This window comes from Eptatretus burgeri, chromosome 8, assembly GCF_056783735.1.
Source record: "Eptatretus burgeri isolate ZD-2024b chromosome 8, Ebu_testis_v1, whole genome shotgun sequence".
In the NCBI taxonomy this organism is placed as follows: domain Eukaryota; kingdom Metazoa; phylum Chordata; class Myxini; order Myxiniformes; family Myxinidae; genus Eptatretus; species Eptatretus burgeri.
Window position 1 is genome coordinate 49,521,832 of NC_140968.1, and position 14,094 is coordinate 49,535,925.

Sequence of the window (14,094 nt, forward strand, 5' to 3'; positions counted from 1 at the left end):
AGGAGAGGGAGGCAGGTCCGCCCGCCGTTCGACGCCGTACTCTGAGTCAGCAGAACCCCAGAGCCAACCAAGGTGAGGCACGAGGCTCGGCAAGGCTCCAAGACACTATCAAGAACACGATCGATTCAGCACAACCACAAGGACGCTCTCTGCCGCCACAGGGAACCACACCAAAAAAACACGATCGTTCTGGTTGTAATCTTCTTCCTCTTCCTTTTCGACCCCGAACAGAACCTTTTTATCTTTCTGTCCTCGTCACTTCAATCGAGCCGTTTATTGGCCCACCGCCATCGCCTTCCGCCAATCGTGATCACGGGGCGGAGCCATCCGCTGCACTGTCCTGTGACGTCACGGCCAGTCTCCAGGGACTACTAAAAGGGGTTTACGCAGACACCCTTACCCTATCCCGTGTCCCTATCTAATTACGTGACAATTATCATTTCCCCCCTTGAAGAAATGAACATTTACTAGACAACTTATCACCACTGAATTGCTACTTATTACATCGAGATCCTGGTAAACTCGAACAGCATGGCATACCTAATTAAACATCCTAATTACCCTTTGAATGCATACCCCCCCCCCTCAAACGTAACAATATAATGCACCATCAATCCCATTGATTTTTCTGTATTTGATCGTGCATTTTGTTTTCTAAAATTGTGGGCCGCTTATCCATGGGACCCCTATTTAACATCCATCCAAGGGACGGCACACACTGATGAATCACCCTGACGATGAAACATGGGGGACTCAGGTGACGGTTCAGATCTGGGTCGGGATTCGAACCCCGGCTCGACAGCCGAGAGGCGATTGTGCATAACTCAAGGTCATATCGTCAGCCCAACACACCACTCAACTTAACACACCACTTTTTATGCTACCTGCAACAAACCATTCCTGCAACGCATGGAAACCCACAACAAACCACCCACACACACCACACTCAACATTCCACACACACCATGCATACCACACCACGCTCAATACGTACACACACTTACAGTGCCCTGCAAAAGTATTCACCTCCTACCAAGCCATATTTCAATTTTTTCAAGCGAGCGCTTCCAGAAAAGAATACATCCAAAGTTTTTTCCAACGTGACTGCCACTCCACGTGACCTATAACGACATCATTAAAAATTCTGCATGATTGGTTGCATCTATGATTAAAATTTCGTGTCAATCGGACATGTCGTTGCTGAGAAAACACATGTTTAAGGAAATCGTTGAGCAAAAAAGAGACCCAAAATGGGACAAAGAATAATAACAAAAAATAATCTGAACAGAAACAATGGAGTACCACAGCCTGTAAGGCTAATGGTACCTAATAATAATTAAAATTAATTTAACAAAATTGTTAATTGTCTTCTCAATTTTCTCACAATAAAGTGTTGTTGAAAATTTGATGGTAAAAATGTTGTAGCCTGGACAGACACACAGATGCACAGAAGTGATTGCAAAACCCCGTCTTCCACTCTGCGGGGGACAGGCTAATAAAAATAACTTGATGAAACATGCTCTGTACATTAATTGAGACACCTTTCCACATCCTCCTTTGTTTCCTTCCATTTCACATTCAAGTCTTTGTGTTATCATTTCTTATGGTTACTGTATACCAGCAGAGGTGCCTGGCTTTGCAGGGCAACGCCTGGTCCATCCTCTCACTCCTTCCCCTCCCTCATCTCGCCCCTTCCCCTCCCTCCTCCTATCCCTTCCCCTCCCTCATCTCACCCGTCCCTCTGTCTCATCTCACCTGTCCCCCTGCCTCATCCCACCCATTCCGCTCCATCCTCCCATTCCCTCTCCCTCCGGACTCCCACCCCACTCTTTCCCCTTCCTCCTCTGATTAGTGGAGGTTTGCTTTGGGGCGTCTCACTCTGGGGACGTGTAAAGTGCAAAAATGCAAGTTATCTCCACAGCTGACTTGTAATACCGGGTGGCGCTACATGATACACATTTACATCGTGAAACTTTTGTCTCCCTTCCCTCCCAAACCCCTGTGACTACAGCTGAAATCGAGCAGCCCATGTTCACCATGAGGTCGAACTTTGTCCATGTGTCAAGTTTGGTGGCAATTGGCCCAGTAGTTTTGGCATGATTGGTGTTACACACAGACAGAAAATGACATTTTTGAATTAGATAGAACTTTTGAAGAGATTTTTTTAAATAGTGGTTGACGTGCGAATTTTAAAAGGCAGAGTTCCATCATTGAGGAGTAAATCCTAAGCATGCTCGGGTATAAAGTCGTCACCCTAATTGATATTTATCTGTCATGACTGTGTCTCCCTTCCTCGCCCTCCTCCTTCCCCCTTTAAATTGCTCTCAGGCCTTGAGATTACATTAAAGGGAGGGGGTGTGGGAAGGATAGAGTTAAGTGAGGGGGGGGGTTTCCCCTCACCCTCTGATTTTTGGGTGGGGGGTGGGGAATGACCCCAAATTAATGCTGTTGGAGAGCATTTGGAAAACTACAGGTATTTCCCTTTCCAAACTTTTCCACTTTAATTTGTTTTTGACAGTGTTGTCAACTTGTGAATTGGTGAATGCTCTTGTATGTATGAATGTGAGTCACGGACAGTGGAAAACGAAAGAAAGGAAGATTTATTTATTCATATGCAGCCTGTGGCTGCTTGCCTGCATCATTTTTCCTGGGGGTGCAGCTGTGCCACTGGTGCAATGCCCCTTCTACTAGCACACTGGTACTCATTTTGCCAATCTCATAAGGATGACAGGCTGAATCAACTCTACTTGGTGTTAATTCAACAGGGGCTTGAACTCAAGACCCAAGGATCTTAAGCCAGCCACCCTAACCATTAAGCCAACACCAGGCTTAAAGGAAGGTGGTTCACAGTTTTGAAATGTGGTGTTGGAGACTAATGTCTAAAAGTTCCATCGACTGCAATAAGAAAAAGAGCAATCAGAGATTGCAGACCCTCACCAGAATTTGTTTTGAGTGGTGTTTGTGTAGTGTTGTATGGTGCTTGTGTACTGGTCTGTTACGTCATTAATTATTGACATAACTGGAATTGCCACTTTATAACTGCTCGCAGTGATGACTGGGTACCAAGACGTCCTGCTTTGAATGGACACTTGACCCTGACCTATGACGTTTATTATTATTGAATTTGGAATGGGATTAAAATAAGGTTGATTCAAATCAAATGGAAGACCAAATAGGTACAGTCCTGCATTGGAGTCATCAGAAGGAACCTGAACAAACAAAGAGCAAAGATGAAGTCATCAGGAGGAACCTGGATAGGATTCAGGTTTCAGATGCTACTCATCCACCCTCAACCCCAGCCACACGCAGTCAAGTGAGCCTTATTCAAAAATCAAAAAGAACCCAGATCAAAAAATTAAATAATTCTGGCTGCCAGACCATGCATCCTATCAGGTTGAAATTTTAAAAATATCGATACTAGATCATAATTGTGAAGTTTCACGTCAATCGATGAAGCGGTTCAAGAGGATTTTTTTTTTTTTTTTAGATTTTTTGCTTAATCCAATATGGCTGCCAGACCATGTGATTTATCAATTATTCGTCAATATCCTGCCATCCCCAAGGCTTAGGGAATATTTGTGTGAAGTCTCCCCTCTATCTGTCCAGCTGTTCAGGAGAAGAAGATTTTTTTTTTAATAGGTTTTAGGGTAAATCCAATATGGCTGCCAAACCATGTGACCTATGACATATGTGTGAATGTTTTGTTCCTTGTGGATAGGCAGTCATATGTGTAAAGTTTTGCCTCAATTTGTTCAGCCATTTCAGACAAGAGTTTTGAATTATTTATTTATTATTATTATTATTATTTTTAACAATATTGCAGCCGAATCATGTGACCGATGATGTCGTCTTTTGTTTTTTCTTCTGTGGACCAATTTATCCCTGGATGACCCTCAAAAAGTTTCATACTGATCGCATGTATTGTGTTCTGCATATGCAATTGTGATGTCATACCGAAGGCACCTATAATGTCACAAAAATAAAAAATCACACTTATTCCTCATGAGGAGTACTTGCCGTGTGCCAAGTTTCAATTTTTTCCTTCGTGTGGTTTCAGAGACAGAGGTCAAAAGTTTTTCTGTTTTTCCAACATGGCTGCCACATTATGTGGCATATGACTTCATCATTATAATTACAACATTCTACATGAGAAGTCGCTCCGATCGTGAAAATTTCGTCTCGATCCGACAAGCGGTTGCGGAGAAAAACACTAAAGTTCTGTGTGGACATAAACACAGACAGACAGACAGACAAACAAAGGGATCCAAATGCAATACCCTCTCCTCTGGCAAGGGTAACAAACAAATCGGTGCTTGAAGAAATTAGACCACTATGTACAGATATAATGTGTCCACTATGGACAAAAAAAATATGGAAATACCAATGTCAAATCACTTAATAGTGCATTAGACCACCACGTGCAGCCAGTACGGCCTGTATGCACTGTGGCATGGAGTCCACCAGCATCTGGAATTCTGCAGGAGGAATGCAGCACCATTCTACCACGAGAAAGTCAATCAACTCACATGTTTGATGGAGGTGGAAAACACTGTCTCAGGCATCGTTCCAGAATATCCCATAAATGCTCGATTGGGTTCAGATGTGGTGACTGAGAAGGCCATGACGTATGGATAACATCAGTGTCATGCTCATGAAACCATTGGGTGACCACACGTGCTCTGTCGATGGGGCATTGTCATCCTGGAATACACCCCTCCTGGTAGGAAAGAAATGCTCCAACATGGGATGAAGACCACGCAGTACCATTTAAGTAGCAATTCACATTGACCTTGCCTTCTAAAGGAATTACTGCACCCAAACTCTGCTTGTAAAATTGGCCGTACAACATTACAGAACCACTGGAACCAAGCACTCAGGGTTGTAAGGTTATTTAGGTTGGCACCACATGTGCACACGTCCGTTTGTCGAGAACATGGTGAAGGATGATTCATCTGACCATAACACGTTTCTCCACTGCTCGGTAGTCCATTGCCCATGCTCTTTGCTCCACTGGATTTGCAAACATTCATTGCCAGGTATGATGTGCAGTTTTATGCACTGCAGCCCGACTATGATATCTCGCTTTGTGGAGTTCTCGTCGGACCTTTTTTGATGAAAGCAGCTGCTCGTGCCCCAGGTTTAAATTTACAGTCAATTGATCTCCAGTTGTTCGCCTGCTTTGCCTTGCACTTTAAATTAATGCTTTGATTTAATGATCCTGGAGTATGTGCTTCTGCCCACTGTTGCCCTTTGCTGATGTCTTTCCCTCGGAGTTCCATGCCGACATCACCTGAGACACCGTTGCTTATGTAACAGCACGTTGAGCTGTCTTTGTCACTGAAGCTCCTGCCAAACATGCCACAACAAACACCCCTCTTTCAAAGTCACTGAAGTCTCTTCTTGCAGCCATGCCAGCCATAACTATCGGCAACCAGGCCTGTGCAACATTTTTATACATGACATAAGCATGTTGGGATGTTATTTTCTTAATATATGAGCCACACCTGTGTGTGTGGCCATTGCTTTCAATATACTGTACTTGGTTTCCCTCATTTACTCAAGTGTTTCCTTTTTCTGTTTTTTACACTACCTACACATTCGAAGTGCTGATGCCAAAACAGAAACTGTCATACTTTGGACACATAATGTGTCCATAAAAAGAAAGTCTGGAGAAATCAACCTTGCTGGGTATGGTTGAAGGAAGAAGATGAAGAGGCAGACCTTGTGTGTGCTGGATGAATGGAGTAAAGGCTGCAACCAAGCTGTCTCTACCTGAGCTTTGGGAAGCAGTATAGGATCGGGATATTTGGAGAAATCTGATCATGGATTGTCACCAGAAGTCAGATGCGACTTTCTGGAACTGGGTGTCAATGTTTCTTTTTTATTATTATTCACTATACCTGTTGGGGACATTGATTGATTGGTTATATTTATTTTGGGCACAGCATTAGTCATTGTTGCCAGCATGTATTTTAATGACCTGTCTCATCACCAACTCATCTCCTATGGCATTATTTTCTCTGTCTAACCCTGACTTTACATTCATCTAAATTGCCATGACTCCCATGTGATAAATGGAGCCTACAGGGTCTTTGTGTTTTTTGTTTGTTTGCATTTTGGGGAATCATTCTTGATGTTTGGCCATTATTTGTATTGTTATTTTATTTTATTTTGTATACACTGTCGAGGCTCGTTTTGTTTGTTTGTTCTCGTTTGTGCTCATTCTGAGGCATGTTTATATAGTTTTGCCAAATATGCCTGATCCCAACAGTTGGATGTTATGGCAGCAATGGATTCCACGAGGTCCGATCGGCAAAGGTTCATCAGAGAAGGCCTGGCCTTTTTATCGTGAGTGTTTCTGGTTTTCATTTTTTTGTGAGTTTGTCTCCTGTGCTTTGTAAAACTAGGAAAATGAAAAACTGTCCCTCTGCAAGGGGGATTAATGTGGTGTAGCTTCAATACAGTCATTTTGTTTATACAGGGTGGCCATAAAGTCTGGAAACATCGATAATATTATGTAATTACGTTACAGTTTGGTTGCATGATAATCTCCCAAACTGAATTGGACGACGTGGCCCTGTGGAGTGGGCTGCACGCTCGCCAGATCTGAACCCCCTTGATTACTTCTTCTGGGGTATGCTGAAGGTGCAGGTTTGTTCAGTGAAAATCAGACACCAATCATCTGAGGCAACGCATCACGGATGTATGTGCAGGGATTGATGGAAATGCTGTGTTAATGCACTGCGTTCATTGCAATTTTGCACAGCGCATTGAAATTTGCATTTCTCATGAGGGACAACACGTTGAACATGTCATGGAATGTCATTGAACATGTCATGTATTGTAATGTAATGTCAATAAACCATTTATAATGTATATTCGCCAATGTTTCCAGACTTTATGGGCCACCCTGTAGTCTGTGAGCCTGATGTATCAAAATGTTGTGGATGGATTTGGACGAAACTTGGTGGACAGGTTGGGTTATGCCAAGGACGAATTGATTAGATTTTGGTGAAGATCCGGATCCGGATCCTATAATTTATTTTTTAAGTGATCCTTCACCATTGAGGGATAGGGCCAAAAACGACATACTGCACTGTACAGTATAGCACGATGTCTCAAAAAGTTATGGACGGATTTAAACAGAACTTGGTGGGCAGGTTGGGTGTGTGACCAGGATCAATTGTTTCAATTTTGGTGAAGGTACTGATCTGGATACGATCAAAAAATTTTAGTTTTCAAAGTAATTCTTCGTTATTGAGAGGGCCAAAAACGATCCATATAGCATGATTTTTCAAACATTTGTGGACGGGTTATGACAAAACTTGGTGGATGAGTTGAGTAAGCAACAAGAATACGCCGATCGGATTTTGGTTAAGTTGTGGATGTAGATCCGTCCTATCAGTGGGATACATAACTTAAACTGTTCAACCTGGTGGAGGTATGCACTCCCCTAAGTGCTGTTCAACTTTTAATATGGATTCTGGTACAGAACCTTTGTTTTCTTTGATAAATACTTTTTTTGTTTCACTATTGGTGGATATTGTTGCTCACTTTCCAGTTAATTTGTTTCATCTCTTTGCTTTATTGTCTTCCTCTGCAGTTCTCCAGTCCCGTTTGAAGGCACCGAGGAACAGTACGAGGTAACATCGCATGCCTTCTGGTCTGATGCGTAATCTGAAATGCTATGAATCCTGGCAGTACCTGAACAGTCTGCTTTAAAATATAAAATGATTGACTATAGTTCGTAACCTTTCCTCACCTTTTTCAAAGATTTGTTGGGCTTTTCCATTGCACATATAATCATCTTGCACATGTCTATTTTTATTGTGTACAAAGTATAGGCTCATGTAGGAGCCAGATGACAGATTACAGTTAATCATGTTGAAAGTTCAAAGAAGATAGGTGGAATTTGCAAGCAGTCTTTCTGAAGCAGGAAAGCCAAAGTCCATCAGCAATGACAGATCATTCAAGTTATTCTTAACTTCATTGTGCAGTATTTTGATCTCTGAAGCAAAAATTAAGACTTTATTGTTGGGCTACTTATCTTTCTTTAAGTAAGTGTTCAAAAGTTCTCGGAATGAGATACTCCGAATGTATGTGGAAAATATATGCTTTGGCACATCCAGAGCTATTGTGAGTGTCTTGTTCATACAACTTTTTGAACACCCTATGTTATCATTGGATTCATTACCTTTTCACAGTAACATGGGAAAGTGATCCTCATGACGTATTAGCAATCTTTCAAACTCAAACGATACTTTGCTTATTGAAGTAACAGTGCAAGTTGAACAAACTGTAGCCTCTCTGACATTGTTAAAAGGGTGAAGACATCATCTTCAAAATGAAGTCCACATAACCTTGGCTAGACAGCAGTATGTATGTATATGTATATGTATATATATATATATGTATGTATATATATATATATATATATATATATATATATATATATATATATATATATATATATATATATATATATATATATATATATATATATATTGATAGACCACCAAATTCATGTGAAGGCTGCCCCATGCTGCATATTTATCATGATGGGGCAATTCCTCCATATGAATGTCAACCACAGGGTTGTTTTTCAAAATAACATGAATACTGTCTTGTTTGGTATCATTCTTTTACAAATATAATCTAGTTTATGAATTCATTCATGTGGTTTAATCTAAAAACCTGCACATGAGGAATGGAAAAGACAAACTAAATTAACCCCTTCCACTCAATGACAAAAATGCAAATTGTGAAGGAAGGATATCTTCTTCTTCTTCTTCTCTTTTCTTCTCTTCTTTTCTTCTCTTCTTTTTCTCCTTCTTCTTTTTCTCCTTCTTCTTTTTCTCCTTCTTCTTTTTCTCCTTCTTCTTTTTCTCCTTCTTCTTTTTCTCCTTCTTCTTTTTCTCCTTCTTCTTTTTCTCCTTCTTCTTTTTCTCCTTCTTTTTCTCCTTCTTCTTTTTCTCCTTCTTTTTCTCCTTCTTCTTTTTCTCCTTCTTCTTTTTCTCCCGTTAGGGGTCGCCACAGCGGATCATCCGTATAATCCGCATAGTGATTTGGCACAGGTTTTACACCGGATGCCCTTCCTGACGTAACCCTGGTCGCCTCTTACGACACAGGAATGTGGTACACCTATTTTAACCGGGGTATACACTGGTACTCACTTCGCCGACCTCGGAAGGATGACAGGCTGAGTCAACCTCCTGGTGTGTATTAATTCAAGTGGCCAACGGGGCTTGAACTCAGGACCTTTTGGATCCCAAGCCGCTACCCTAACCACTATGCCAACACCAGGTATAAAGGATATCCCTTGTAATAAAATCTGTTTTACCAAAGCAGATGCATCAAAGTATCAGATGTTGATATGATCTTATTTATTGGACATAGTAAGAAAACAAAAATCTGATTTGTACATTTTTGAAATGTAGGTCAGCATTTAAAATTAGGTGGTATGCCAGTTGTCAGTCCGTTACCAAACGCATCAAGTTTTCCCACACAACGAAGAGTTGTGACAAAAATTTTTTTATCAAAGATCCTCTGCATCCACAGCAGGCCTAACTCCAATCATGGCAGTACAATCCAGTTTCTATCCTCTTCAGAGGGGCAAAGGTATGGTTATGGACTGACAAGCTTGCTAATGGACTTTCAAGTTTGGATGAGAAAGGCATACCTATCCAAACTGAATTTCGATATTTCATTAAACAGATAGTTTGTGACCAGAAGGCTGAGGACTGCATGTTTGGCAAATATTTTATTGCCCAAAAGTTGATTCCTTGAAGTGGGTGGTGAGAGGGGTTGCTGAGAAAGTAGTGGTGGAACGAACTGTTCTTGACTGCTTCAATGAACTGAAAGATGTAACTGATTCGTTCCTGGACCACACATTTGTGAAAAGGAAGCAGCAGGGTCTGTTTTTTTTTTCAAAATTTGATGGAGGGCTCAGCATTGGCTGTTTGTGAAATACTGATTCAGGTGTGACTTTGCTGAAAATTGTGCATTGAATGAACAGGATGAAATCAAGTCAGCCCATTTGGCGAGCAAGCAAATTACTGTTTTAATTTGGCACAAAAAAGCTTATGTTGAAAAAAGTTATTTGCTCTGGTAACAGATTACCTTGGACATGACAAGTATGCAGTACATGGACCTTCTTAAACAAAATTCTTGAAATCTCAAGGAACAAGTGAATGTCAACAAGGTACATTTCTTCTCAGAGGGTGCTGTCAGCCAGTTTAAGCAGAAATACCGATGACATGACAAGTATGCAGTACATGGACCTTCTTAAACAAAATTCTTGAAATCTCAAGGAACGAGTGAATGTCAACAAGGTACATTTCTTCTCAGAGGGTGCTGTCAGCCAGTTTAAGCAGAAATACCAATTTTGAAACTTCATCTACCTTAAAAAGGGATGGCATCACTGCTCACTGGCACTTTTTTGCCACATCACATGGCAAGGTGCAGTTGATGGGGTAGGTGGAGAGGTTAAAAGGATGGCTTGGCTGGACTTGCTGTCTGGGTGGAAACCTATTCAAAATGCATAAGAATTTATCGAATTTGTTAATAGCAAGGCCACTAAGATATTTGTCTGACATGTTCCTGAGTCTGCTATTTCTCAAGGCAAACAAGAGCTAGATTAAAAGTGGAGCAATCCACTGGCCCTTGCTGGAACTCAGAAGCTCTACTCTGTAGTGGCAGTTGATGTCAATAAAATTATGTTGGCAAAATATTCAGTGTGCATCGTGGGAGTGTCACTTATTTAATGCTCCGAATGCTCGCTCTACCGATCATGAACCATCTGGCAATTATGGAGATCTGTCTCCTGCAGGTGGTCAGGATTTAGCTGGCCAAGTGGATCTCAATGTTGAAAGCTACTACAGACATGACAGAAGTAAATAGACACCTTAAATGTATTCTTTTCATTTGTATAAAGCAAGTTTTACTCAGCGATTTGTCCTAATATTCAACTATTTATTTGCAGAAACGAGTTCCTGGGTCATGTATGACAATTAACTATGCCTCGAGCCCAGGGAGCACACAACCTTTCCGATTTTCAAAGAGGACGAATTGTTGGCCAATCGGAAAGTGGAGTCAGCCAGCGTCAGATAACTCGTAACCTTTGCATTCTGCTTTTTCGGTCAATCGGGTGATTGTGCAATTCACCAGCGAAGGCAAGGAATCCCCAGCTTCCCGTTCTAGTCGACTTGGGCCCTCAGAAAGGTGTATTCGAGCTATCAAGCTGTCAATTGAGAAAACTCCCCATTGCAAGGCAGCAGATGTTGCAGAGGAGGTGGGGTTAGCTCAAGAACTGCCGTGTGGTACCTTCCTCAACTGGGCCACTATGGGAGAGCAGCTAGGAGAAAACCTCTTATTTGACCAGCCAACATTCAAAGGAGAAAGAAGTGGCCTGATGAGATGGCCACCAGACCCTTGGAGTTTTGGCAAACTCATTTTTTTCAGATGAGTCCCAATTTGCTCAATTTTCTGACTGTGGACGCGTATGGGTCTGGACACTTCCCAGTCAAGAGTTCTATTTGAACTGATTGCAACCAACTGTCAAACACGGTGTTTTTATCCCCCGCCGCGTGGCGGAAGGGGGATATTGTCACCCAGGGCGTCCGGCTGTCCGTCCGTCCGGGCGTCAACATTTATAGTTGTGAGTGCGATAACTCATAAACTGTTCGCCATATCGATTTGAAATTTGGGTCACACATGTACCACCTGAAAAGGAAGAACCCTATTGATTTTGGGCATGGCCGGATCCAAGATTGCCGACTGGGATGGCCATCTTGAAAAAAATGTTTTTTTGCCATATCGATTTTAAATTTGAGTCACACATGTACCACCTGAAAAGGAAGAACCCTATTGATTTTGGGCGTGGCCGGATCCAAGATGGCCGACTGGGGCGGCGTCAACATTTATAGCTGTGAGTGCGATAACTCATAAACTGTTCGCCATATCGATTTGAAATTCGGGTCACACATGTACCACCTGAAAAGGAAGAACCCCATTGATTTTGGGCGTGGCCGATCCAAGATGGCCGACTGGGACGGCCATCTTGAACAAAAGTTTTTTTCGCCATATCGATTTGAAATTTGAGTCACACATGTACCACCTGAAAAGGAAGAACCCTATTGATTTTGGGCATGGCCGGATCAAAGATGTCCGACTGGGATGGCCATCTTGAAAAAAATGTTTTTTGTAATACATGGAAAACCGCTTATCTGATTTAAATTATTTCTGGTTACTACGTTCCTCACCCCTGGGGAACTTTTTTGAGATGATGACCAAATGGTGTCTTGTTTCCAATTCACCTCCCTCATTATCTGGAATATGTATGACCTTTTTCATTCAATGGCAGGGGATTCCCCATCTCTGATGGTATATTTTTAAATATTATTACGTCAAGTTAAACACAAGGAAGGTAGCTCACACGAGTTTAAATATTATTACGTCAAGTTAAAAAAACACAACGAAGGCAGCTCACTCGAGTTTAAATATTATTACATCAAGTTAAAAAAAATACAACGAAGGAAGCTCACTCGAGTTTAAATATTATTACGTCACGTTAAACACAATGAAGCAAGCTCACACGAGTTTAAATATTATTACATCAAGTTAAAAAAACACAAGCAAGGTAGCTCACACGAGTTTAAATATTATTACGTCAAGTTAAACACAACGAAGGTAGCTCACACGAGTTTAAATATTATTACATCAAGTTAAAAAAATACAAGGAAGGTAGCTCACACGAGTTTAAATATTATTACGTCAAGTTAAACACAACGAAGGTGGCTCACACGAGTTTAAATATTATTACGTCAAGTTAAAAACCACAATGAAGGTTGCTCACTCGAGTTTAAATATTATAACGTCAAGTTAAACACAAGGAAGGTAGCTCGCATGAGTTTAAATATTATTACGTCAAGTTAAAAACCACAATGAAGGTTGCTCACTCGAGTTTAAATATTATAACGTCAAGTTAAACACAAGGAAGGTAGCTCGCATGAGTTTAAATATTATTACGTCAAGTTTAAAAAAAAACACAACGAAAGTAGCTCACTCGAGTTTAAATATTATTACGTCAAGTTAAAAAAAAAACACAATAAAGGTAACTCACTCGAGTTTAAATATTATTACATCAAGTTAACAAAAATACAATGAAGGAAGCTCACTCGAGTTTAAATATTATTACGTCACGTTAAACACAATGAAGGTAGCTCACACGAGTTTAAATATTATTACGTCAAGTTTAAAAAAAAAACACAACGAAGGGAGCTCACTCGAATATAAATATTATTACGTCAAGTTAAACACAACAAAGGTAGCTCACACAAGTTTAAATATTATTACGTCAAGTTAAAAAACACAACGAAGGTAGGTCACACGAGTTTAAATATTATTATTAGGTCGTTTAAAAAAAAAAAAAAATACATCGAAGGGAGCTCACTCGAGTTTTTATCCCCTGTCGCGTGGCGGAAGGGGGATATTGTTGTCACCCCGGGCGTCCGTCCGTCCGTGCGTCAACATTTATAGCTGTGAGTGCGATAACTCATAAACTGTTTGCCATATCGATTTGAAATTTGGGTCACACATGAACCACCTGAAAAGGAAGAACGTTATTGATTTTGGGCATGGCCAGATCCAAGATGGCCGACTGGGGCAGCGTCAACATTTATAGCTGTGAGTGCGATAATTCATAAACTGTTCGCCATATCCATTTGAAATTCGGGTCACACATGTACCAGCTGAAAAGGAAGAACCCTATTGATTTTGGTCGTGGCCGGATCCAAGATGGCCGCCCCAGTTTTTTCGCCATATCGATTTCAAATTTGAGTCACACATGTACCACCTGAAAAGGAAGAACCCTATTGATTTTGGGCATGGCCGGATCCAAGATGGCCGACTGGGACGGCCATCTTGAAAAAATGTTTTTTGTAATAAATGGAAAACCGCTTATCTGATTTCAATTATTTTTGGTTACTACGTTCCTCACCCCTGGGGAACTTTTTCGAGATGATTACCAAATGGTGTCTTGTTTCCAATTCACCTCCCTCATTATCTGGAATATGTATGACCTTTTTCATTCAATGG

At 41.1% G+C, this 14,094-nt stretch overlaps 1 protein-coding gene across 1 annotated transcript in view; it reads left to right on the forward strand.

Annotated features, from left to right (window-relative positions):
- The window catches only part of ZC3H7A (zinc finger CCCH-type containing 7A), a 139,112-nt gene that overhangs the window by 16,431 nt on the left and 108,587 nt on the right, over positions 1 to 14,094 (forward strand). Inside the window, exons 2-3 of the mRNA XM_085891973.1 lie at positions 6,272 to 6,348; positions 7,604 to 7,643. Coding sequence (XP_085748099.1) covers positions 6,281 to 6,348; positions 7,604 to 7,643 — 108 coding nt within the window. The 5' untranslated portion in view covers positions 6,272 to 6,280. The remainder of the gene's footprint in view (positions 1 to 6,271; positions 6,349 to 7,603; positions 7,644 to 14,094) is intronic.